The sequence below is a fragment of the Bemisia tabaci genome, chromosome 1, assembly GCF_918797505.1.
Source record: "Bemisia tabaci chromosome 1, PGI_BMITA_v3".
NCBI classification, from domain to species: domain Eukaryota; kingdom Metazoa; phylum Arthropoda; class Insecta; order Hemiptera; family Aleyrodidae; genus Bemisia; species Bemisia tabaci.
In genome coordinates this window covers 24392643-24416888 of record NC_092793.1, presented here as the reverse complement: position 1 = coordinate 24416888, position 24246 = coordinate 24392643, and the positions used below count along the sequence as shown (strand labels likewise).

At 37.5% G+C, this 24246-nt stretch overlaps 3 protein-coding genes across 4 annotated transcripts in view; 2 read left to right on the top strand and 1 right to left on the bottom strand.

The window, feature by feature from the left end:
* LOC109041174 (E3 ubiquitin-protein ligase TRIM45) overlaps window positions 1-20762 on the top strand; it is a 30876-nt gene extending 10114 nt beyond the window's left edge. Inside the window, exons 7-11 of one of the 2 annotated variants that reach the window (XR_011899562.1) lie at window positions 482-680; window positions 8854-8979; window positions 10104-10218; window positions 16651-16774; window positions 20596-20762. Coding sequence is in view for 1 of the 2 variants with exons in the window: in XM_019057407.2 (XP_018912952.2) it covers window positions 482-680; window positions 8854-8983; window positions 10104-10218; window positions 16651-16774; window positions 20596-20747 (720 nt within the window). In the remaining variant the exon portion in view is untranslated. Of the gene's footprint in view, window positions 1-481; window positions 681-8853; window positions 8984-10103; window positions 10219-16650; window positions 16775-20595 lie in introns of both variants that reach the window. The other variant, XM_019057407.2, reaches the window with a different exon arrangement.
* On the bottom strand, window positions 1237-5765 carry LOC109041175 (uncharacterized). The gene is made up of 4 exons (XM_019057408.2): window positions 5611-5765; window positions 3277-3402; window positions 2083-2124; window positions 1237-1611 (listed from the first exon to the last, which is right to left on the bottom strand). Exons 1-4 carry the CDS (start codon window positions 5656-5658, stop codon window positions 1462-1464), a joined length of 366 nt encoding a protein of 121 aa, XP_018912953.2. The 5' UTR covers window positions 5659-5765; the 3' UTR covers window positions 1237-1461.
* A 1028-nt stretch (window positions 20763-21790) lies between the features above and the next one.
* On the top strand, window positions 21791-23995 carry LOC109041178 (uncharacterized). Its single transcript, XM_019057414.2, has 2 exons — window positions 21791-22569; window positions 23431-23995. The coding sequence occupies exons 1-2, from the start codon at window positions 22101-22103 to the stop codon at window positions 23667-23669; spliced, it is 708 nt and encodes a 235-aa protein (XP_018912959.2). The 5' UTR covers window positions 21791-22100; the 3' UTR covers window positions 23670-23995.
* The last annotated feature ends 251 nt before the right edge of the window (window positions 23996-24246 follow it).

Genomic DNA, 24246 nt, shown 5'->3' with positions numbered 1-24246 from the left:
ACTTACTCAAAATCTACAAGAAGCCTCGTTCTGTTCTTTCGTTTCAGTCGTGGTGGGAATTTGAAAGGAGAAATTTCAGATTATGCAAATTCGACCCTCATTGGTCCAAATGCCTCTCTGTAGAGGGGCGATTGGACCAATTAGAGTGGAATACTCTAAAATCCGCATTTTCTTTTAAACTTCCCACCAAGCCAAGGCTATGACGGTGTATCAATTTCGAGCGCTTAGATCGGAGAAGAGCATAGCTTCATTTCAATTACACCTTAGGTTCTGATGGGCACTTTACGAGTGTTTCATATTAGGGGACTGAGGACATAAAGTGAACTATGATGATGTTTCAAAAATAGTTATTTTTTCCTGTTAAAAAAAGTATATCTAGGAGCAGAAAAATGGGGAAAAGAGGTTAAAAAAAATCTCTGGGATATTAAATTTAAATGACTCAAATGATGCGTTGGCTCAAGTTTTTGAATGATACCATTAGGTCGTAATGATGCTGAGTACAGTGCTGAATCGCCTGGACTGGTGCGTGAAAAATACGCCGAGTGGACCGAGTTTCCGCGTATCCGACTGTATTCAGTTCCTTCCCGAGGAGAGAGCATGCGTCATACGTTCTCACACAATTTATGGCGTTGTGACCACACAAGCCGTATCACCTTATCATTGCATCATTGAGGCAGACGGTAAGAACCTTTTAAAACTAGTTTGGATCGAAAATAATTTCATATATTTCAAAAAGTACACATTCCTTATTTTAGCTCTTAGATTTATTTGTAAATAAGGATGTATTTTCAGGACACGACATTTCAAAAAAAAGGAATTTTCAAATTAATTTTTCAATTTTTGATTGTTAATTTCATCATACAAGGAGCTCTCAGTTGGCGCATGTGTGCTAGAAGGAACTATGTATAAATAAATTAAATTCAAATCAAGTACATACATGCACGATTTGCGTGCTTTAAAATTCCTTTTCATTTCATATACTTGTCTATTTGTAAATAGTATCTTCAAGACTGACTACATCAATTTTTTCTGAATATTGAGGTATATTGATGAGGAGTTAAAATTACAGAGTACGTGCTCAATACAGAGGCGTTTTCTTTGGAATAACCGTTCCTTAACATATCTTGGGAGTGCATTATTATTTTTATGCTAATTTACTTATTACCAAAGTAAATAGTGAGTAGGAGAAGAAGACATATGTACAGTAACAGAGCTAGCATCAAATTGGTCAAGAAGGAATTTTCAATATCATTTATTGTGAGGCATTTTATGAACAACGCAAAAATAAATCCTCTAATAAGTAAATATTGCGGCAAGCGATGTGTTCTCTTGTCTCTTTCAAAAATTGAAGGCGAAATAAGAATACGCGTGATTTTCATACCCTCTACGTATAACAATTCTGCAATCCCTGAATTCTAACCAAGGAAACGCCCCAGTCCTAATGTATTTAATTGTATCTTTCTACGGGGGAGGAGGAGAAGGAGGTTTAGGAGAGGGAGGTTTAGGATGAGGAGGAGGATGATGAGGAGGATGATGATGTGATCTCTTTTTGTGGCCGCCACCGTGATGCCCTTTCTTCTTTAGTCTACCGGCGTGCACTTCCTTATACTTCTGCAAATCAAAAACATAAAATACGTAAGTAAGAGAAGAAACAGAGGCTGTCATTCCGCATAGTTGATGTCTCACTTATAAAACGTCCCATGCTCGAAAACTGTAATCACGAGACCCAAGAAAATCATGTCATCCGCGTAAGATTAAAATGGAGGTTAGTTTCAGCTGTAGTAAATTTGGATACGCTATGTTTAGGGCTCATTACTGTAAAGAATCTATATTTCCTTCACATGAGAAACGCAACAAGTGACTAAATATTTCGTAACATATTTTATGAGATACTATGATAGATAGCGTCATTCATTAAAAACTCAAAATAGGGCTATATTGCATGACCTATGACGGCAGAAAATAAGATGTCTCGGAAAATGTTCTCTCCAACACTAAGATGCCTTTTCCCTGGAACAATTACATAGAATAAGCATTTTTATTTTTGATTCCAATGTTTCAAATAAAGAGGTTTGGACTTACTCTTCCGTTAATTGTCAGCGTTCCAGCTCTCCGAGACAGTTCCTGAAAAAAAAAAACACACATTCTTGCTAGAACTATACAGAATTAAAGACCCTACAAACATGTTCTTGACAAATGGATAAAAAATCAAAAGTAGTTCTCACGGGAAAGTGACGTTTGTATGATCATCGTCTGTTACTACTCTATTGCCAGTTCCGGAAGATTCCGTGCATGAACACACTACGTATAATATGTGTGATCCTGAGAAAAACAGAGGTGTATATTGAAAACATCACACATTGGGTCTTACTTGCAGCCCGGCGAAGATTTAGTGGCGTTGCACGGCTGATTGTGAGATGTGTAAGATGCGCGTTCACACGCTGTAACAGTTTGAGACTAGCCCTGCTCAGAATAATCAGAATAACCTCTATTTTCGTGACTCACATAGTCTTTGTGTAGCAATTCGCGAAATCTTCCATGGAAATCAAATTGAATATCGATAGTTCAAGTCAATTTACATGTATCTTCGACTGCAATGTTGAAGATCCTTGCGTTATTATTGTATTGTTCTAAAAAAGTTGAACAAAAACTTTTCTTGATATTTTTTGTGAATTTTCTTCATTTACTGAAAAAGTTTCGTAGAAAGTTTCAAGAAAACGTTTTGTTAAAATTTCCTCAAAAAAGTAAAAAAATAAAATGAAACATACTTGAAAATATTGAGACGTTGCAACGTAAATAAGTAATTCAATCATGGGTTTGTCTTTATATTTTTGATTTTTACTTTTTCGCAGAGTTTTGGCTGCTGTATGATTTTGACACAAATGAGCATCGAATTTAATTTTTTCACAATATAAGCAGTAAGAGAAATATTTGCTCTTATTGTTAGTAAGTTGAAAGATTAGCTCTAGTGTTCAAACTTATCTCGCAGTATTTGCCTGAAATTTTTATTTACTAAGATGACCCTCCAATTTTTCACATAAGTCAAAAAAACTCCCACATCCAGGTTCCCTTGTAATAATGTGCGAGAGAAACAGGCGACATTCCGCAGCAAGCACTTCTTTTATTGTTATTGCAAGCTAGTTTTGTATAAGAAATTCATTTTTGGCTGGACCATGAAAGAACTTATTTACATGAGTAAGCAAATAGCGCGTATTGTTCTTAAATGAGCAAAGAAGTAGTTTCTTATTGCAAAATGTAATTGGAATTTAATGTAACCTTGAAGGGACTATTTTCGGCATCTTCTAACTCGGCAAGTGGCGCTCTCTTTCGTAGGATAGAGTTCTCCATGATCTCATCTGGTTCTGCTGAAACATTGATGAAGAGACCTCCTCCAAGGAGCACCTGAAATCACACAAAATACATGGATACTGTCCGAAAGTTTCCTTTGGTCATCGGTGCTTTATAGCTTATATATTAGCTTTCAAACTGCTCCCCTGTTTTAGCGGCTCTGGTGCTTGCACTAGAGCTGCTATTCCGGACGGTCCCAGCTGGGGAGTATCAATGCAGCATGTTACATTGTAGAGACCGCGCGTTGGTTGATGGGAATCGGCGCCATTTTCGGCTATGTTCCTTGTCATGACTTTATTTTATTGCATACTGTTTTATTGTTAGTCAATGCTATGTTGTGTATTGTATTTTTGGAATCATGGTGATACAGTCAACAATTCAAAACTTGTTTGTGCTTTTATCTCGTGATGGAAAAAATGTACTTTACGTTCAAAATTTGAAAATTTGAATTTTAAAGTTTTCGCGGTTAAGGAAGCTTTAACCACTGGGTTGGAGCTTCCTAGTCATATTACTTGATATCAGCTGATAGCAAACAAAGGTTACCAGGGAAACCGTAAACGTCTAACAGCTATCGTGGCCATTGGGGCGATTATTGAAATGATATCGACTGTATGTCGCCGCTTACGACAGGACATAGCCCTATCTTAACTGTGTAATATATCGCAATTCGATATTGTTTTGATTTTTAAAAGGAGCAATTCATTCATACAGTTCCGATTAGTTTTTGCGAACGGGCCCTTAACCTACGGCACTCGGCTACAAAAGTTACAAAACATGAATCGACAGTTGTCGGATTGTACATCAATGACAAAATGTGTCTAGGCCCTCATTCTTGACTACAACTACTGCCCCCAGAGCCGCTCTCCGACGCCAATGCGTTGGAGCTTCCTGCTTGTTTTATTTTCTTGTTGAGTATAGAAAGCAGTCAGGCCAATTCCGATGAATCGTTAGGCGTGGGCACGTAACATTCTTTCGACAAACTCGCGCTTTTAAAATCTTATCACTATCGGCCGGATTTTCATTGCAAGCATACGATCCTTAAAAGTACCGCGATGATGGGGGAGGGGAACAAAAACAAAAGTACTGAATGGGATGACTGAAAAATTGACTAGGTTTTTTTTTTTTTTTTTGGTCCTGGGTGAGTTCTCGCATGAAATTTGAATAGGTACCTCTGATTTGGATACTCCTAAGGGAGCGTTCATGAATTACATAACGCGCTTGTCCGACATTTTCGACACCCCCCCCCCCCCCCCGGCAACGCTTCGTAAGATAACTCTAGATCCCCCCTTAATGATTACGCGCGTTGTTTGACGGAACTCACCTCTTAAAAATCCTAAAAATTTTGGGAAACTGTTGAATATTTGGGTGGATAAAATTAGAGGGATTTCTAATGATAATGTGACCAAAACGTCTATTAAATGAGGATGGTATATTTTGGATTTTGTGGATGTTTTCCCAATGGAGAGGGTTGCGTAACGCTAAGCACTGACCTTCCTTTCCCTTTTGTAACGCAGCGTAACGTAGGCTCATACTCCTCTCTCTTCATTGAGCGTCACGTGTTTTATGAATGCTCCCTTCGTGTATATTCATGAGTTCGATACAAAAAAGGCAAGTAAAATAAAACTAAAGGATGATGGAAGTATAATGAAATCTTTCGGCATTGAAAATACGTCAAAAATCATAGTTTGGTAGTTTTGAGTCTATTAATGAATCAGTCGATGTTAAAATCTAGCACGATCCGAAAACCAAAAAATGAGTTTTTGCGGTAAGCTCCTTTTTTTAGAGAGAATTATTATCTCGGTGAAGATACCGCAAAGTTTTTAAAACATTAATGTGATTGTAAAATAAAAAGTACATTCAATAGGCTAAGGAATTGCTCTATTATTCATGAAGTTACCTTTTTGCTTGAGGACACATCAATGGCATTTACGTTGTCTTTATTAAAATGAGCCAGAAATGGTAGCCACTCTTAGAGAACTGAAGTGCAAATGGCCCAGCTAACGCTCGTGTGAAATTTTAATCATTAATAAACATTCTTTTCTCTCTTGTGAAAAATGAATTTTCTAGACATTCCAAACTAACAGCAACTGCTTCATGTATGAGTCACATACGTATCAAAGTACCAAAAAATTCCAACTTACTGTCTACATAAGTATATTTTTTTATACTTATTTTCTTCTTTTGTTTTCGCATTTATCATTTCGTTCTTTTCCTTCATACATTTATTTATTTTATTTATTTTTCACAATTTATTTTACTCACCAAGAGAAGGCAGGGCATCGCTCTCAGAAGGAGCTGCCCGCGAGGCATTTTGAATCACTCACAGCCCTGTCACGGAACCGAACTATCCCATTCACAGTGAAAATTGAACGTTTTATACGTCTAGAGTTTTAAAAACATCTTGCCTCTACGAAACTAGACGTGGTTGCCATTCAAGAAAAAAAAACAATGTCAATTTCCCACATTTCCGTGTTTGGAATTTGGCAATTTTCACTGTTTCTAGCAACTGTCAATCGGAGAATGTACGCAGGTGCGCCAAGAACAATATTTGCATTATTCAACCCAAACGTTAAATCGCGGTCCCTACATTCGTGCGTTTTCAGTTTGCCAATGTTTGCCGATGTTTGCGAATCTAGGCAAATTACGGTCTCATTAAAAATCCCGTCACTCCGCAAACTCTTTCATTCATCTTTTATTATTTACGACTTTTACGCACGATTAAAAACATGTCCTTAAAACTCCACAACGTAACGTTGTCAATGATTAATTCACCAGCATTTAAACAATAATTTTCTATAAAATATTGATTAGCTTACAATAATTGGTTGAGTTGTTCATTTGATAATATATTGTAATGGACAGAAGAACTTGATTCTTTTAATTTGAGGTCGCTACAAACACAATTACGAGGGTAATCCCAAAAGTTCTGTTTCGCTCTCATTGCAGAACTATGAGAGATAAGAAAATTCGATTAAATGCGCACATGAGGTATACTTTTAGCTTCAATTTAAGCAGGGCCGGATTAAGGGGGTGGCCACATGGGCCGCGGCCCATGGCGGCAAATCTATAGGGGGCGGCAAATTTTGCAATTTTTTTAAATGTAGGTATAAAAAAATTCAGATTTAGAAAAAAAATTAAAAACGAGAAAAGGCGACAAAATCTCTAATTTTCTGAGAGTATAGTAATTTCTACTTTTATCGTCTTTCAGTGATACAAGAGACAGCACCTTTAATTAGTCGAGTTAAGAGAGAAATCAAACACGCAATTTGGCCTAGAAAAGCGCGACTTACCTAGAGAGAAACGATGACGAGGACTTGAGATGAGAAGGAGAAGCCCTCGGCGTGGCGATCGGCATGTAACACATATTAGCGCCTACAAGACTGCACGAATACTTCACGCATTGCATCAAACACAGTGCGGTCATTGCGGACAGCGTGAAACGGATAGCGCCTACAAGACTGCGCGAATACTTCATGCATTGCGTCAAACACAGTGCGGTCTGCGAGGCGCGGCGCGGCGGCGGAAGTTAAAATCATTAATCCACATTTATGTTTGTTCTTTCATAATTTTGTCGTTCACTTTTATGAATGGAAGGCCTTGTCCACATAGAGATAGGTTTACGAAACTTAACTTTCGCGCAAAGCTCCGTGAACTTTTGCTAGGAGTGTTGACAGGGCTTTCCCAAAAAATCTGTTCAACGCCAGTAGACGGGTCTTATGCGCCCCTCCCCCGCCGGCACGTTCATTTGATGGGTTTCATTGATGTTTCAAAATGAATAAGAAGGGGGCGGCAAAATACTAGCGGCCCATGGGCGGCAAGTAGGTAAATCCGATCCTGAATTTAAGCCCAAGTTTTTAAAAATCGGATAAACAAGACGCTTAGGTAGGAGGTCATTTCTCCCGCGCCAAAGTCGATGCGTTTCCCGTTACCTCCAGGCGCAGCAGGGTATTCGTGTTAATTGTAGGAACAAGATGTGCGGACGATTGCGGCCAATCTGATCTGATCGCATTTAAATCCTCATCAATATTTTTAACAGGTTTGTAATATATTGGTTTTTTGGGCCTTCAATGATGAGTACAATTTATTGGTGTACTTCCGATACATGTGCACGCTTATTCTGTAAAGTGTGTTGTAAAGTTATGACACTTTTAAAGCCAGAGCATTGTGAAGTTCGGTCAGTAATTCGATTTTTGACTTGGGAAGGTGTTAGGCCATGTGACATTATTCGCAGACTTGTGTCGCAGGATAGATTTTGTCAACGTGAGTTGAAATATCACAGTAGGAGTTTTCAACAAATTGTTTCCGCAAATTCACTGATGTGATAATTTTTGACTTCACTTAAAAAAATTTCACTTTGAATATTTTCTCAGTCACCTGACGAGGAAATATCGTCGCGCAAGTCGCAAGCTGCAACATGACTCATTGACTTTTATTAGCCATAGGCCACATGCCATAGGTACATTAAACTCCGGAAATCCCAGCATTCATTTTCAAATATTTCATCATTTGACAGTCATTGCATGTATAGCGTTGTTAATTTTACATTGCAAACTGCAATTTGTTATCGGTGCAATCTGTTAGACTCTTCCTCCGTCCCCCCCTCCCCCATTCATTCCTCTCCGGCCTCGATTGCAATGTTCTCTCGCTAAATGCAAATGGATGAAACATGTTTGAAATCCAAACATGAAGGCGTCTTACGGCGGGAATGAGATCGATAGAAGGGGGCTAGCAAGTCCTCTAATGTCCTGAATGGTGTAGTTGTATCTATTTATCATGGACTAGTTTTCCATTTTTATATGTCGCAAGTAGTTAGTCAAATCAGGCATTTTGTAAAAAGCTTAGGTCGATAGTCAAATTTTGGCAGCTTACGAAATCGTATAAATTTATGGCGAAGAGCTGATGCTTTTTCAACGTTTTGGAAACATTTTCTCATTAAAAATGCGAACTCTCCTAGTTTTTTCCTCTTTAGATGCTGTTCATGTAATTAAACGTTGAAATTTTAAAATTCTGTGTTTAATAACATGCTGCAAATTTCAAGATAATTGTTCGTCAGTGGGATTTAAATATCTTTAAAAATACTTTTCTATGATGCACACTTTTGAGATGCACATTGTAGATTTCTTCCTCACTCGCGCAATGAATTATTTTGTATGAACTTAGGAAAATGATAGAAATTTTAATCTAAGTAAATATACATGACTACTTGCCTTGAAATTTGACAAAATGCCTGATTTGACTATTTTCCTGCGACCTATATCTACCCATTTGTCCCTTTTTATATCGTGTGTCGATTAAATTCGTCTTTGGAAAATGTGGCGATTTTCTTCTCCTTTTTCTTTTCATGTTCATGATTTTGCTCATTTTAATCGAAATTCAGAATTAAAGTAAATAAATTAACATTGTATAGCTTTACCCGGACCTCTGTATTTTTGACGCCTAACATCTGACGTTGTTTATATGATGTTTGAGATTGTCAACAATAAAGAGCTAGTGATTCGTTTTCAGGGTTTACACGCTGCAGGCAACACAAACTGTGCAAACTGGTTCTAGTCAGTAGAGACAGTGACAAACAGCCCATCTGTCACGGAGGAGCTGTTGTCACGGCTAAACTGAAGTATGCCGATGCGACAGGCAGGTAAACCTCAGCCCTATTATGGAATAATGAACCGAAAAGTCCATTTGTGTGATACTGCTCCAATAGCCCTACCTAGCATTAAATACACATATGAAGTGTTGCAGTGATAGAACTTTGTATAAATTACGTGGAGAAGGTCTAATCTAAAAGGGTTTGATGAAAGGTGGAGGAGAGGTGGTTAAATCTACCGTCAAGTAAGGCTAAACATGTTTTTGTTTGATAATTAGCTGATGTAAAAGATAGGCGTAAAAAGGAAAAGATATTAAAGTTGAAGTTTTATCATGTTTTTTCCTCTTATAAGAAATAAGAGGCTGTCTACTTAGCATGATGTAATTTTTGTACAATTTTTGTAAAATGACTACTCAGTTGGCTGCATCTATTTCTGGTAAGTCGTTTAAATTGAGACGCATTGAAAAACATCCTCCAAATAATTCATCAGCAGATCTAAGAGGCAATAGAAGGCCTGATCTCCCAGAAATCTTCTTGGCATTTTCTAGAAAATGAGAGGGATTTTTCTAAACATTGAATAATAATAACAATTGTGCGCCATATCAAATCTTTGAAATTGTATTTCAACCTATATTTAGTAAGAACAACTAAAAACTGCTCTTGAGACGACTCAAATTTTTGTGATTTTCTCGGATGGACCATTTTTGGATCCACCCCTACCCCTTTAAAGCTACAACAGAGTCCTCTCAAGTCCTCGTTAAGGTTAAAGGAGTCCTTTAAACCCCGTTGAGGTCTCTCGGGCTCCTCCAAAAAACTTCTTAGTTAAGGTCTCGATACACGATCAAATTCCCTAGCCAATTACCATCAAAGTGTCGGAAGTCATCAGTCTTAAAATCATTACTTTGCTTAATTTTAAAATGAAAACTTGGCAGAAATGTTTCCTGTGGCAGGAAATGGTGAATGGTGGCACTCCATTCTGATCAAAATTTGACGGCACGTCCAATTTTGATCAAAGAGGAATGTTGCACGGTGACCATCTGTCATCGAGTGGTCTACTTTGATCAGAATTTGTTCGGAATTTGATCGTGTATCCAGACCTTTCCGCCCATGTGCGAGTTGCATTCAGTCTATAGAGGCATTCGATTTAAACGATGTCGTCCTCGTATTTCAGATCGATCCCTGTCGACGTCCAAGATGCTGGTGACGGAACATACATTCTGTCTTTCACCCCTGACGCGTCCGGCACTCTCCGTCTGTCAGTTACTGTGCAAGACAAATACATCCAGGTATTGAAAATTTCAAGATTTTAATTCAATTATATTCCTGGCATCTTCCGGAGGATCTCTACCATGACAGATTCCTGTGGAGAATAGGCGTCGCAGAGCGCCCTAGCGCGCCGTAAAAGCGGCTCATACATACATACATATATTCCTGGCTCATTTAGGCGCTGACCATAAATGGAGTTGCAATTGACAGAGGTACGATTGACTCAACCATACTTCTGGGTATAGCGTCAAAATCAGCCACACACACAAACTTACTTACCTTACTACTGGCGCTACAGCCCGGGGTGGGCTTTGGCCTCCAAGACAACACGCCTCCATCCTGTTCTGTCCATGGTCTTTTCCTTCCATCCTGATACGTTCATTACTCTAAGATCTTTCTCTACTTCATCTTGCCATCTCAGCCCTGGCCTTCCTCTCTTTCTTTTCGATAGAACTTTGGCTTTCATGATTCTCTTTGGCATTCTTTCCTCCTTCATTCTGCTAACGTGCCCTAGCCATTGAATTCTTTGCGATTTGATGAATCGAACTATATCTTCTTGTTCCAGTATCTTGTCGATTTCGCCGTTGTTTCGAATTCTCCATTCTCCATTTTCTTTGATGGCTCCAAAGATCCTTCTTATGATTTTTCTCTCAAATCTTCGCAGCATGCTCTTGTCATTCTCTGTCATAGTCCATGTTTCTCCGCCATATGTAGCAATTGGTCTAATAAGGGTCTTATATATTTGTAACTTGGTCTTCCGAGATATCAGTCTGCTTTTGATTAGCTTCAAGTTGGCATAGTATGCTGCATTACCTGTTTGTATTCTATCTTTAATTGACGTAGTTGTTCTGGCTTCATTATCGATTAGGTTTCCCAGATACTTGAACTTTTTGACTCCTTCAAATTCTTTGCCATCAATTATTAAGTTTTGCGGTTTTCTTCTTGACTCTGAGGATGATAATATCATGTACTTGGTTTTAATTACATTTACCACTAGTCCTAAATCTCTTGCTCTTTTTTCCAATTCTTTGTAGATCTCTATTAATTTTTCTTTAGTTCTCGCAATTAGGGCAATGTCATCTGCATAGGCACATGTTTGACTAGATTTCGTGAATATTGTCCCTCTTTGGTCGACATGTTTGACCGCCATGTGCAGCGCTATTATAAATAGCGTACTTGACAAACCATCACCTTGCTTCACGCCCTTGTTAAAGTCGAAAACATTGCTCACTTTATTTCCTATTTTAACCTTGGCTTTGGTGCTACTCATGGTCATTGTTATAAGTTTGATGAGCTTTCTTGGTACATTCATTTCATCCAGGGCCTTTATGAGTGCCTTTCTATTGACACTGTCGAATGCTTCCTTGAAGTCTACGAAGAGCATGTGTAAATCGATTCCGTACTCGTGACATTTTTCCATGGTTTGTCTGATCACAAATAATTGATCGGCTGTGCCTCTTCCTGTTCGGAAGCCGCATTGGTATTCACCTATCTCCTTTTCGACTACCTTCTTCAGTCTTTCATTTAAAATTGATGACATTATTTTATATGCCGTGCTTAAGAGTGTAATGCCTCTATAATTCTTGCATTCTAATTTGTCTCCTTTTTTGAATATTGGACAAATTGTTCCGATATTCCATTTTGATGGCATTTTTTCAGATTTCCATATTGCTTTTATTAATTCATGCATTTCTTTGATTAACATTTGTCCTCCATTTTTAAGGAGCTCTGCTGTAATTCCATCTTCGCCTGGAGCTTTGTTATTTTTCATTCTTCTGATTCTTTCCGCAACTTCTTCTATAGTTGGTGTTTGTGATAAATCATCCTCATTTGTGTGGTCTTCTTTTTCCATTGTTTCTTTGTCGTTTAGTATCATCCTTTCCTTTTCATTTAGCAGCTCTTCGAAATGTTCTGCCCATCTCTCCATTATGTCCTTTTCTTCTCCTAGTAACTGACCATCTTTACTTCTGCACCCGCTTGTTTTCGGTTGAAATCCTTTTCTCATTCTATTAACGGCAGCATAGAATTTTCTACTTTCATTTTGCTTGCTTAATTGTTCTATTTCTTCCATTTGTTGTATCATTGCTTCTTTTTTCTTTTTTCTAAGAAGCTTATTAGCTTCTTTTCTTGCTTTGTGATATCTTTCTTCATTTCCTCTTGTGTTTCTTTGCAGCATCTTTTTTCTTGCGTCGTTTTTTTGATCTATGATGTTCATGCATTCTTCATCGAACCATTCTTCATTTCTGGTTTTTCGTTTTTCTCCAATTGTTTCTTTTGCTGCTTCTAAAATTGCTTTCTCAGTTACTGTCCAAATCTCTTCAGGCGTTTGATCCCTTCCTTCCATTCTATCTGTTTCTTGCGTTAGCTTGCTGTTCAAGACATCCACGTACTTCTTTTGTAATTCTTTATTCTTGCTTAAGTTTTCTGTGGCCCAGCGCTTCACTTCATGTTTGGGCCCTTTCATTACATTTGCGATTCTTTCTCTAACTTTAACTTTTACAAGGAAATGGTCTGAGTCGCAGTTAGGCCCTCTGCAGCTCTTTACATCAATTACTGATGACATATGTCTTGAGGATACTAGTACGTGATCGATTTGATTCACTTCTTCACTTCCTGGGATCTTCCAGGTTCCAAGATGGATTCTTTTGTGATCGAATGCTGTGCTTTTGACATAAAGTTTATTTCTTGCTGCGAATTGTACCATCATGTTACCATTATCATTGTTTTTCTCATGTAGCGTGTGAATACCAGCTACTTGTTTTTGGTCTTCGTTTTTTCCAACTTTTGCATTGAAGTCTCCCAAGACTATCAGCATGTCATGCTGGCTTACTTTTGTACACACTTTTTCGAGTGCCTCGTAGAAACTTTCCTTTTCCGTTTCTTCTTTCTCCTCTGTTGGTGCATGCACTGACACAATGGTGATATTCCTAAATTTTCCTTTTATTCTTATTCGGCAGATTCTGTGGTTTATATTTTCATATTTTCATATTCTAGGAGAGTATTTCTTGCTGCTTTGGATAGTAGGAATCCTGTGCCAAATTGCCCTGTATTTTCACTTGTTCCACTGTATATCATGCTGAATTCTTTCTTGTCTATTCTTCCTTCTCCTTGCCATCTGATCTCTTGGACGGCTATGGCGTCAATGGCATATTTCTGCAGTTCTTTGGCCACTTCCATCATTTTCCCTGCCTTCTTCATCGTTCTTACATTCCATGTGGCTAGTATAATGTCCTTGGTTTTTTGGGGTTTTTTCCGTGATCCATACTCTTTAGGTCGCTTTATCCGTGGGTTTTCTGGGTACCGAGGCTTTGTCTTGGTTTTCGTAGCTTTGTTTTTTTTTTACGTGGTAGGGTTGCTAGCCCTACGCACAACCCTCCTCCTTTTCCTGGGCTTGGGACCAGCAAGAGAAAAACAACTCTCCTCTAGGCGGAGTTCACACACACAAACACTGAAACAAAATTTGGTATGTTTTATCATACACTGACGCAATGATCCGAGTAGTTATGATAATAAACGGAACTCTGTGGTAGCATTTATCATATAATGGTAAGTATCACCAGAGTTCTGGAGAATAATACTATAATTATGGTTATTTTCACTATATAGTATCACTGTGTAAAAAAAAGGTGACTTATAGTAGATGTTACTGCACTTTTTTTCTGTGTATGGTTGAAATTACTTTATTTTTTTCCCGTGATCGTATCAAATGGCTTCATGTTGGGCCAATTGTAATTTGTAAGGTGTAAAAAATGAAGTAGTTTAGTAAATTCTGCCGATCGCTTATTCTGTTTGAAGCATAGAATATATCGAAATGATCCTTTATAGAGGATATATTGGTATTTTCTACCAGAGAAACAGAAGAATGAGAAGCAGGCTTATTCCTAAATCACGAACGTAATAAATTCGCACGTGGGAAAAAACTCCTTCAAAACGGTGCATATGCAATCTCACTACAATCGTGTTCATTCATTATTTACTTAATTTTGCAGAACCACTTGTTCAGACTCGATTGACGAATAACATCGCATGATAAGGATTTGTAAATCTAAGTCATCCACAAGAAAAGTGATGATGCTCTAGCTCTACTTATCAAGGTTTCAGGACATTTTGTCAACGATTTTTTGTCCGCGCACCTTTTTTGTCCAGTAGTTTACGCCCAGTAGTTTAAACAACCGTGTCTTGGTCCAAGCGTTATATTTTAGTCGGTATGTAAAATTATATTGACAATATGGAAATGAGAAATTGAGAGAGAAAGAGGTGAGATGTTGTTATGGTTGCTCATTTTCTAAATGAAATGTTATTACTTCCTCCTTTTGAACCATCTTTTTGAATTGTCATTGGTGAATATTTGGTTTTATTTCTATCCTTAAAGTATTCGATGTACAATATACCTTATATATGTATAGGTACTTTTTTTATTTTTTTAACTTTTTCTTTACGAAATTATTACTTCATTTTGAAAACATTTATATTTTTAAAACGTGGCAAATATTTGTAAAACCTTTTCCAAGCGCGATATTAATCTCAATGAGCCGCAATTGTGCCGACAGAAACTTCAAAAATGAATAAAAGAGGGAAAAAAACCAAAGAGCACGCAATATTTAGTTTTAACCCATTTGTACATCCATCTTTTAGAGTAAAATGCGTAAAATTTTGAGCGTTTGATTGCGCGTGCACCTCGCTGCAGCACAATAAAAGCACAACATGTAAAAGAAAAAATTATAGTGCTTTGGAAATCATTAAATTTGACACAGAACCACCAATATTTAAAAAACACACATTATACTATTATTCTCCTTTGATAAATTGATACATATTTTTCCCCATCAATTTAAATCAGAATAATCAGTGCAGAGTGTGCAAACATTTCAAAATCATGAGTTAAAAAACGCTGACTATGCGAGTATAAATATTAAAGCCTAACAGAGCGGAGCGGCGCGTGCTGCCAGCGCGAGAGGCTCACTGGCGCCTACAAACCTAAGTGGATACTTCACGCATTGCACAATGCTTGAAGTATCCACTTAGGTTTGTAGGCGCCAATGCGCGTTTTGCGCTGGCCGTCCGCGCCCGCCCGCCGTGCGGTGGCACCTGAAGCAACTATTTTACAACAGAGGTGTTGCACAGTATTATACGAAATTGAACGTATTAAGAATGAGAGGCATCCTTTAATAAAAGTACAGATCTTTCCTCGCAAAATAAATCAAGATACTTATCGTACACAGGAAAAATCTAAGAGCCTTTAGCTGAGGCAAATATAGAGGTTGATCCGGTTCAGGTTTCTTCTTGAAAGATAATTAAGTTCTGTTACACCAAAGAGGTGTAGAGAGTTTTAGTGAATTTTGTCTCATGGAATTGACGCTTCCCCATTTTTACCAAAACTCTCAACTATTGTATATTATTCTCCGTTGGACCAAACAGACAAAACAAAAAACAAGCAAACCCTCATTCTTCCAAGATACTATACAGTTTCATCCAAAAACGTCGTGAGCAACTGTCGTTTATATTTACATGTGGGCCAATTAACTTGGGTCTCAACTGGCACGTGGACCAAAACTTCCGTGCCGAAAAAACGCGTGGACGTAAATTACTGGAAAAAACAGGTGCGCGGACAAAAAATCGTTGACGAAATGTTCTATAACCCTTATCAACTCGTTGGACAGATTGCAGGGAAATTTTTAAAAAAGTTAGAGAGTTGTGTGGCATGCCTCTGCTTATTTGTAGATAAATAGAACCGGGAAATTTTGAGCAAGAGTAAAATGTGCTTTATTTGAACAGAGTTTAAGAGGAACGCATTATATCTCATCAAGTTTGAGCCGAAAAAAAGTGGTTTGAAGTTTTAAACCTTCGTAAGACTCAATGGTAAGGCCACTATTTGACGACTATTTCCAGGTCCAAAATAATTGTTATTCGACTTTGAATTTTCGAGAGGAGCACATCCACGAAACCATTCTCAACTTCTTTTTTCTCCTGTCTCTTTAAAATTTGACTTGGTGATTCTCTGTTAAACTTGGTCCCATTGATAAGCAAATGAAACGAGGAGAGGGGGGGCCTATTATGATATTATGTTAATCCAAGGATTATTTCATAGCAAAGATAGCTACCGAAGATGTTGCATGTGAAAATTGAGTCATTGCGATCGAGAGAAACGATAAACCGGAACAAAACAATTCTCCGACCAGAAGTTTGGAAACTGTGAAAACTTTCCGTCGTTCAATCACCCTGAAGTTCGTTCACATGCGGGTTTCTAAATGTATCCGCCAGGTTGTTTGATGAACCTTTATTGAACGTTTATCAGGAGATTTTGATCGAAAAAAGGATGGCACTGTACCGTTCAATATCGCCACACAAAGGTAAATATTGTATAATATGTTTAACATTTAACTCAACTGCTGCCTTTGAAATTCATGGATGATGATGATGTAATCATTTTAATGATGTGTTTTTCCGTACAGGGAAGCCCGTTCACGGTGAATGTGCAAACTGTAAAACCTCACACTGGTGTCTTTCATTGCTGTAGTTTCTGCTCCAGTCATGGTAGCAAGCAAGTTTCTTGTGGTTGTGGTGGGCGAATGTCAGGTATGGAAAAAAATGAAATAAATGATAAAAAAAAAGAAAAACAACTCGAGAATTCTGAATCTTTTGCTTTTTCTTAAGAGAATAATTCTGTGGATACATAGGTGATACTCAGCTGTACCTATGATTCTAGATCATCTAGCTAAGTGTCGTTAAAATGATTTGCGGTACTTGAATAAAAATCATTGAAAAATGTAGTTTTTCTAGAGTGCGAAGCGTTAACAATTTCGACCGTGTGCTTGACAAAGAGCATCGAGATGAGTAAAATGAAAGCAAAACCAGGAGTCGCATCGACTTCACATTTAAAAAGTCGGAAAGTTGAGAGCTGTTGCAAAAATATACACAGCTCTGTCAGTCTTCCGTCTTCAAAACTTTAATGCGTCCTAGAGTATTCGTCAAAAAGCTAAAGCTTACGTTTTTTTTGGAAGTAGATAGATATCTGTATCCAATCTCATTGGTATTATGATGCAAACCCGATTGATAGAAACGTTTATGTGACACGCGGAACCTAGGTTTCTGGAAACTCCGGTTACAAGCCCACAAACTCAAGTTGAAGGTAACCTAGGTTTGCTAAAACCTAAGCGTCCGTATGAATCTTGTAACATGGGTTACACACTGAGTTACGGTCAAAACCCGGGGTTTGTGTCGTTTAAACGTAGCTGGGCGGGGACATAATATCCACGCTCTTCCTTGGTCACTTTTTTTGATTTGCTAAAAATTTCAACCCATAAGCTGCTTGAAAAGGAAAGTTTAACCCGGATCTTTTTTACCGTTTCATTGTAGCAATGAAAAAAAAAAAAAAAAAAAAAACAAGCAGAGAACTCCAACACAAGGTGTTGATAAGGCGCGTCATTAACTCGCACATATCAACCCCTTTAGTTTTCATTTACAGAGATTTCAAAATAGGCAAACAGCACAACAAGAGAATTCACGATCCAACACTGCGAGGTCAAAGACGCACCTTGACGAGACCGTGTATTGTGAAAGTAGAAAGCTATTCGATCAAATTTAAGTTTTTTGATCTGCCTCAAGCAAAATCTTATCAGGTTCTTGAAGAAAAGTGCTACGGAATAATTTAAGCGAAGAAAGGAAAAATTCTGTCGAACTCCTAGAAGATAAAGTCGATTTAAAGGTATTTTGGGGCTAAAATACCCAAATCACCGGTAGTAAAAATCCCGTTATATTATTGAAAAGAAATTGACTCGATATAAATGCAATTGCATTAAATACGTCTTGATTTTGTTATTTTAAACGTCTTTCCATGCAAAGAAGTTCAACCATGTCGTTGCTTTATTCATTCATGAATTGAAAGTAAGCAATCTACATCCCGAAAATCTACTGATTTGCCGTAAAAAATTGCAGAAACTTGATATACCAGGTCGATGCACCCACTCGTTGAATTTACCAACCAATTTCGCGAGTGCAAATATGTAAAAATCAATATGCTATAGTCATTTTGGGTGCATTTATTTTTCATGAAACAATAATAATTTCAATCCCGAAAAACCATCAATTTTCCGTATAAAATCGAAAAAATCAAAATATGTCGACTCCCCGACGTGAAAATTAGATTCTACGTGTGTAAATACTTATGTATCGATATGCTGAACAGAAACTATGTGTGGACACAGTCAGAAGCCCGCGGCAACATTAATTCAACAGAAAAACTGTAAAAATTAGATCGGATTTTAGCCGCTTTGCCCGCCTCTCCTCGTTACTTACAACAAACCGTTCTTATACTCATCTCAAAATTTTTCTCAGAGCTTTGGGTTATTATCAGCTTCCATTTAAACTCCGGTTCGATGGCCGAATCGGCTGCCAAAAAAGCAAGCCACTGTTGAAGGGTTCTATGAGAAATTCGTGATATTATCGGCTCTCAGGAAATCACCCCATGGCTAAAATTGGTGGTATAAATGTTTAAGTGCTTAAAATATTCGTATTCAAGAAACTAAGGAATTAAACTATGGAGTCAATTTCTTTTTAATAACATAACGGGATTTACTACCGGTGATTTAGCTATTATAGCCCCAGAATACTTTTAAAGCGCCTTTGCGTTCCAGAATCTCGACGGAATTTTTTTTTTTTTTTTTTTTTTTTTTGGCTTAAACGATTCAAGAGACATTGTAGTTAAAAATATAAAGATTTTTCGATTTGTACGCATAAAAATGTTTAACTCGTTCAGGCACACCGTGTATTGTATGGAGTACTGCTGTTATTCGACCGTTGTCTTCAGGTCAAAATTCTTACAAAGAAGCCCCTTGCAAGAGGCGAATTTTTTGTAATTTCTCCCAGTTTTTTCAGCGTTAGGTATATAAATGAATTGCTTGTCAAATTCTGAGGTCAATTATATTTAATTGTAATTTATACTTTCTTTTTTTCCCCTTCATATTATTTTTCGTATCGAGAAGTCGAGGTTTTGTTGATTTCTTCGGATTTCGATTACTGTAACTTCTCTTCTATTCGGCCGATTTTTATGAATGAGGTCTCTTTTTATTTTTGTTTTAACGGAGAGTCCGGAAAAAATTGCTAAATACGCGCGAAACAATTTTTTTTTTAAAATTGGATGAATCCTAGCGTGACGGTGAAATGGTTAATGAAGCGTGAGTAATTGGGGTACGGGTATCGGCCGCGTTGGGACCCAAGGCGGCCCAAGGCCCATTGTTCTTCGTGACGCCGACGCAGTGATCACGAGCGTGAGGAAGAGAGGGCTGAGTGGACTCCTGTACGAGCCACGTTTAGCAAATGGTCTAATGAGTCTCGAGGCTCATCACCGATTGCACTTACCACTATCCTGCTGGCCCCGGCTATCAGAGCAAGGAGTACCAACTTTTGAAAAGGATAACAGTGGTGTGGAGATATGTCAAAGCAACGTTTTGAACAAAACGGAGTGAGTGAAATTCTCATTCAAGGAGTACCGAACTGGTCAGCCATCCTCGAATCAGTTCGCTTGCTTCCGCTTATATATGCATATTTTAAATCAGCGCGCCCCACTCTTAGGCTTTTTTTAAAAAAACCAAGTAACGTAGACTCTTGGTATTCACTGCACATAAACTAGCGAGCCCCAGAATGAGAAACAACTTTAAATCATAATTATTGAAGGATAAATAAACTTTTTACACGCTTTGGAAAATCTCAGAAGTTCGCGGTAGTCACTTTTCGGTAAGGAACTAAGGGACTCGGTTATTGTATCGAGCGGGGTTCGAAACGATCGCAAAGGCGGTATACTACGTATACGCGCCAAAAAAAAATTAGCAACTCATAATCCGAATCGGTCAAATTATTAGACTGTTTTCCAACTTCTTCCAACCAGAACTTAATTCTTTTGAGCTTGTTAAACAAAAATGAACGTTGCAACGCAAACTATCAACGTAACCATTTCTTATTTTACTTTTTCTACACGGATAAAAAAACTTCGTGCGTGGGACCCGAAGTTTAGGTCATACATATGGATCTCTGAAGTTTTCGATTTGAGCATCTGAACACTTCAGGTACGGCTGCTGAGGTTTGGATCACGCACATCTGACTCTTCAGTTCTTACAACTGAAGTACTTCGATTCTCACATCCGAACAACTTCGGTTCTAACATCCGAAAAACTTCGGTTCTCACATCTGAAATACTTCAGATGTGAGAACTGAAGTTTCAGATGTGTGATCCGAACCTCGACAGCTAGACCTAAAGTGTTCAGATGCTCAATCCAAAAACTTCAGAGATCCATATGACCTAAACCTCGGAGAACCACGAAGTTTTTTTCTCCGTGTACAAAGGGACATTATGTTTAAAGCGCTAAAAAGGAATATATATTTCAAGATCGTTTAAATTTCAGGTTATAAGGGATGCGGACACGGACACCCAGGTCACCCCGGGCGTCGACATTGGTCGTGTTGCGGAAATATTCTCCACAACTCTGAATGCTCTCTCTACACGTCCGTTTTTTCTACCTCGTCAATCAACTGTAGCGAGGTGCCTGTTAAATAAACGATTGAACCTATATGTATGACTTTTTCATCAAACCCTCCTCCCAAGAAAGAAGAAATAATTAATACGCAAACGGAACACTGAACACTTACTTTGTAAAATGATAGCTTATTAAAAAGCTGAAATGCTGAGCGTGCCACACTTCAAACGTGCAGTTGATTTTTTTAAGCATTAACGGCCGGTGAGAAAACATGTGGAAATTCAACCTTCATAGCTACAAGTTTCTCTTTTTTATGCACTTATCTCTTACAGAAATTGAGTCCTTTGCATTCAACTATAAGTAAAATTATTTTGAGTGAATCCTCAGTCTTTTATTTTTTAAGTCATAGAAGAATCGATCAAGCCATGAGCATCTATCTAATTGGAATTTTTTTTGTATAAGACAACATTTATTTTAAATTTAAAAGTAAAATTCACTGAATGTTACATTTTAGAGCTAATGTAATATTCTCTCCGACTCCTCTGTCATGCGCGTTCTCTCGGTGTGTAGTAAAGAGTTTTTACTGAGAGGCCGAGCAAATGTTGAATTTAAAAATGTTGATAAAAATGCTAGTCCAGCACATTGATTGCTTCTGCTTAAAATTCAGAGACCCTCAATTAAATTCATTTTCATGTGCATCTCACAGCTCTTATTTAATTACACTTTTATAACTGACTGAGAAATAAAAATAATTGAAATATCCTTCATACACGCTTGGCTTGTCGATTTCCTTTGAAATTTTTGCAGTCGTGAATGCATAGCTGAAGTGCGCTCCAGCTAGAATTGTATTTAGCAAATGGGTGGTTTTTCTACGAGGATTAAAAATAAACGAGTGGTACGGAATATAACAAAATAATATGAACCATGCAAAACGATAATCCGGGTATCGGAACTTGGCTGTTTTGAAAACGCCTTCAAACGCGGCGTGATACCTCACGCATTCCGGAGAGTTCAAATAGTTGTATCATTGCGCCTTAGAAATGCGACGGAAGATCACAATAATTATGTAATATATAATTATAATTATTAGTAATATATAATTACTTTCCATTTATTTAGATAACAGATTAAATCAGAACACCGGTTCGAAGACACAAAATAATACTTGCGCATTATTAGCTAAGCTTAGCGCTAATTGAAAAATCCGAGCAATGTAATGATAAATACAAAATAGATAAAAATAATAGAAATTGCGATGATAGAGAGGGACAAGAACAAGATAAAAACTGATAAAAGTTGGAGCGGATATTTGGAGGAAGCTCTTATCATCGAGTATGCAGTTCACAACCGATGATTGAACTCAGAAGAATTTCACTCCTTATTCTATCTTCTTTCGTGTTTATTTTATTGTCTTGCGGTGCTGACCGGGCGCCATGCATTTGCCGTTTCTTTTTTCGTTTCTTTCGTTCCTCTTTATTCAAAATACGTCATCATCGGTGACGGACGGGAAGAATCCGGCCCCTGCCGATTGGCCCATGCAGTTTCACGCAGTGCTGTTCATGAATCGAAGTGGTATCCTCCAGAAAACCGACCTGTGGTACGATTGGCCCAATGGCCGTAACTTCAACATCATTCAACATCAGCTGGGTGTCCTAAACTACGACCTCGAATGGGACAACGGAACTTCCTTCTATTACACACTCGAGCCTTTTGAGAAAACTTGCAAAGTCTTTCACTTCGATGTCGGGATTCTTCGTCCCGATTGGCTCAACGACGCTAACTACTTGGGTCAACGCAATCAGGACAGTTTTCTCTGCAATGTCTGGGAGAAAGCCGACTTCATAACCTACTATGAGGACGTTCGGACCCGCAGACCTGTTTACTGGGTCTTTAAAACATCAGGTAAGATCAGATTTACAGTCATCAGTTTCAATAGGCATTAGGTTAATGAATATCTAGAATGTTAGAAAAAATACTATTTTACAAAAGGGAGAACTTGTAGTTTAATACTGCTTCTGGTTTTTTTTTTTTTTTTTTTTTTTTTTTTTTTTTGTGTCGGTGTAATTTGTGCACATTTTTGTGCGAATAATTTTCCCAAGTAACATATTTTTTCATTTCGTCAATTATGATTTTCAATGTATTCTATTCCAAATCCATGATAAAATTTGAAAGAGACAGGCAATATATTCTCAGAATGATTTAAAATAAAGAATATTACCAGATAAATCTAAGTATTCTGTATACTATTATTGAAAATCATTTTTAGAGCGTTCTAAGAGAACTCACCGGTATTGGTTATCTAATAATACCTAATTCAGGCAGAGAAAATTGCAAGTTTTTTTCAAGTTTTCATCATGTTTGGATACTGTAACCTTGTATGAGATGGGTAAAGACAAGTTTATTGCGGTTTTTCAATCATTGTGGAACGTACTTTTTCCTGGTTTTGATTCTCTTCCCCTTAAAATACAACAATAATGCAAACCTGACCCCTCTCTCACTCTACTGAAGTATTTGTGATTCTATACAGACTTCACCCTATTTTTATTAGTGTTTCAAAGAAATATGACTTTCCAATTTGTATTCCCGCGCAAATAACTTAATTTTTATCAACAGCCTCTGTCCCCTCCCATAAGTATGCGTCACGCAATATTTGAGCAGCCCATGGAAACTAGAACTAAACATGGTTCTGATGTCAGGGAGTCTGTTAAATTTTGAAAAATAAGGATTTTTGCATAGTATGTTGATACAATTTTGTGTGCACAGGGATGACAGCTCACGTAATGACGTTTGAGGTCGGTGCGGTGTTGGACCACGAAAACTGGCAAGCTCCTGTCTACTGTTTTAGCGAAAATCGTACTCAAAATAAGAGGCCTTCTAAAGACTCTGAAATACAAAGTTTTAATGTTATCAATCGTATGTCGATGAGAAATAATCGTCAACGCGTAGTCAATTCTTTGAATGGCGTAATTCAAGAAAATGATGTCCACAAAAGCGTTCCTTGAAATAATGTTAAAAGAACCACTTAACTTTAATTTCGATAAAAGCGTGATGTATCATTTTTGACAAAAATTACTCATCTAAAAGCTACCCAATTTGATAAATCTGTTCACAAATATCAAGAAAAAATTCACCATAAGAAACATTGAGATTATAGTATTCCTATTACGTCATCATAAGTGCGAGGAAATTGTAAAAATGTAATTAAAGGGATCATTTTCTATGAGTCTTGTCTGTGAAATTGGCAATTGTTCCAACTTCCTTAAAGTGAATCAGGAATTAAAGATGCTTAATCATTGTGGGAATGTTTTCAATTAAAGAAATTGTAAAATTTTATATTACATCTTCAATCAATGTAAGCTACGAATTACATAGCAAAATAATGCAATAACAGCACTATAATTACAGCTAACTGTACATATTATTTTTTAAGCAGAGAAATAATAATTAGAATAGTATAATTAAAAGAAAAAGGGGGTTTGCACTACGTGTATTGTAATAATTTTGAAATGTACCGGTTCTACTTCACAAGATTCTGTCCGAATGTTTACACGATCAACTCAGATTGATAAATGACATGCT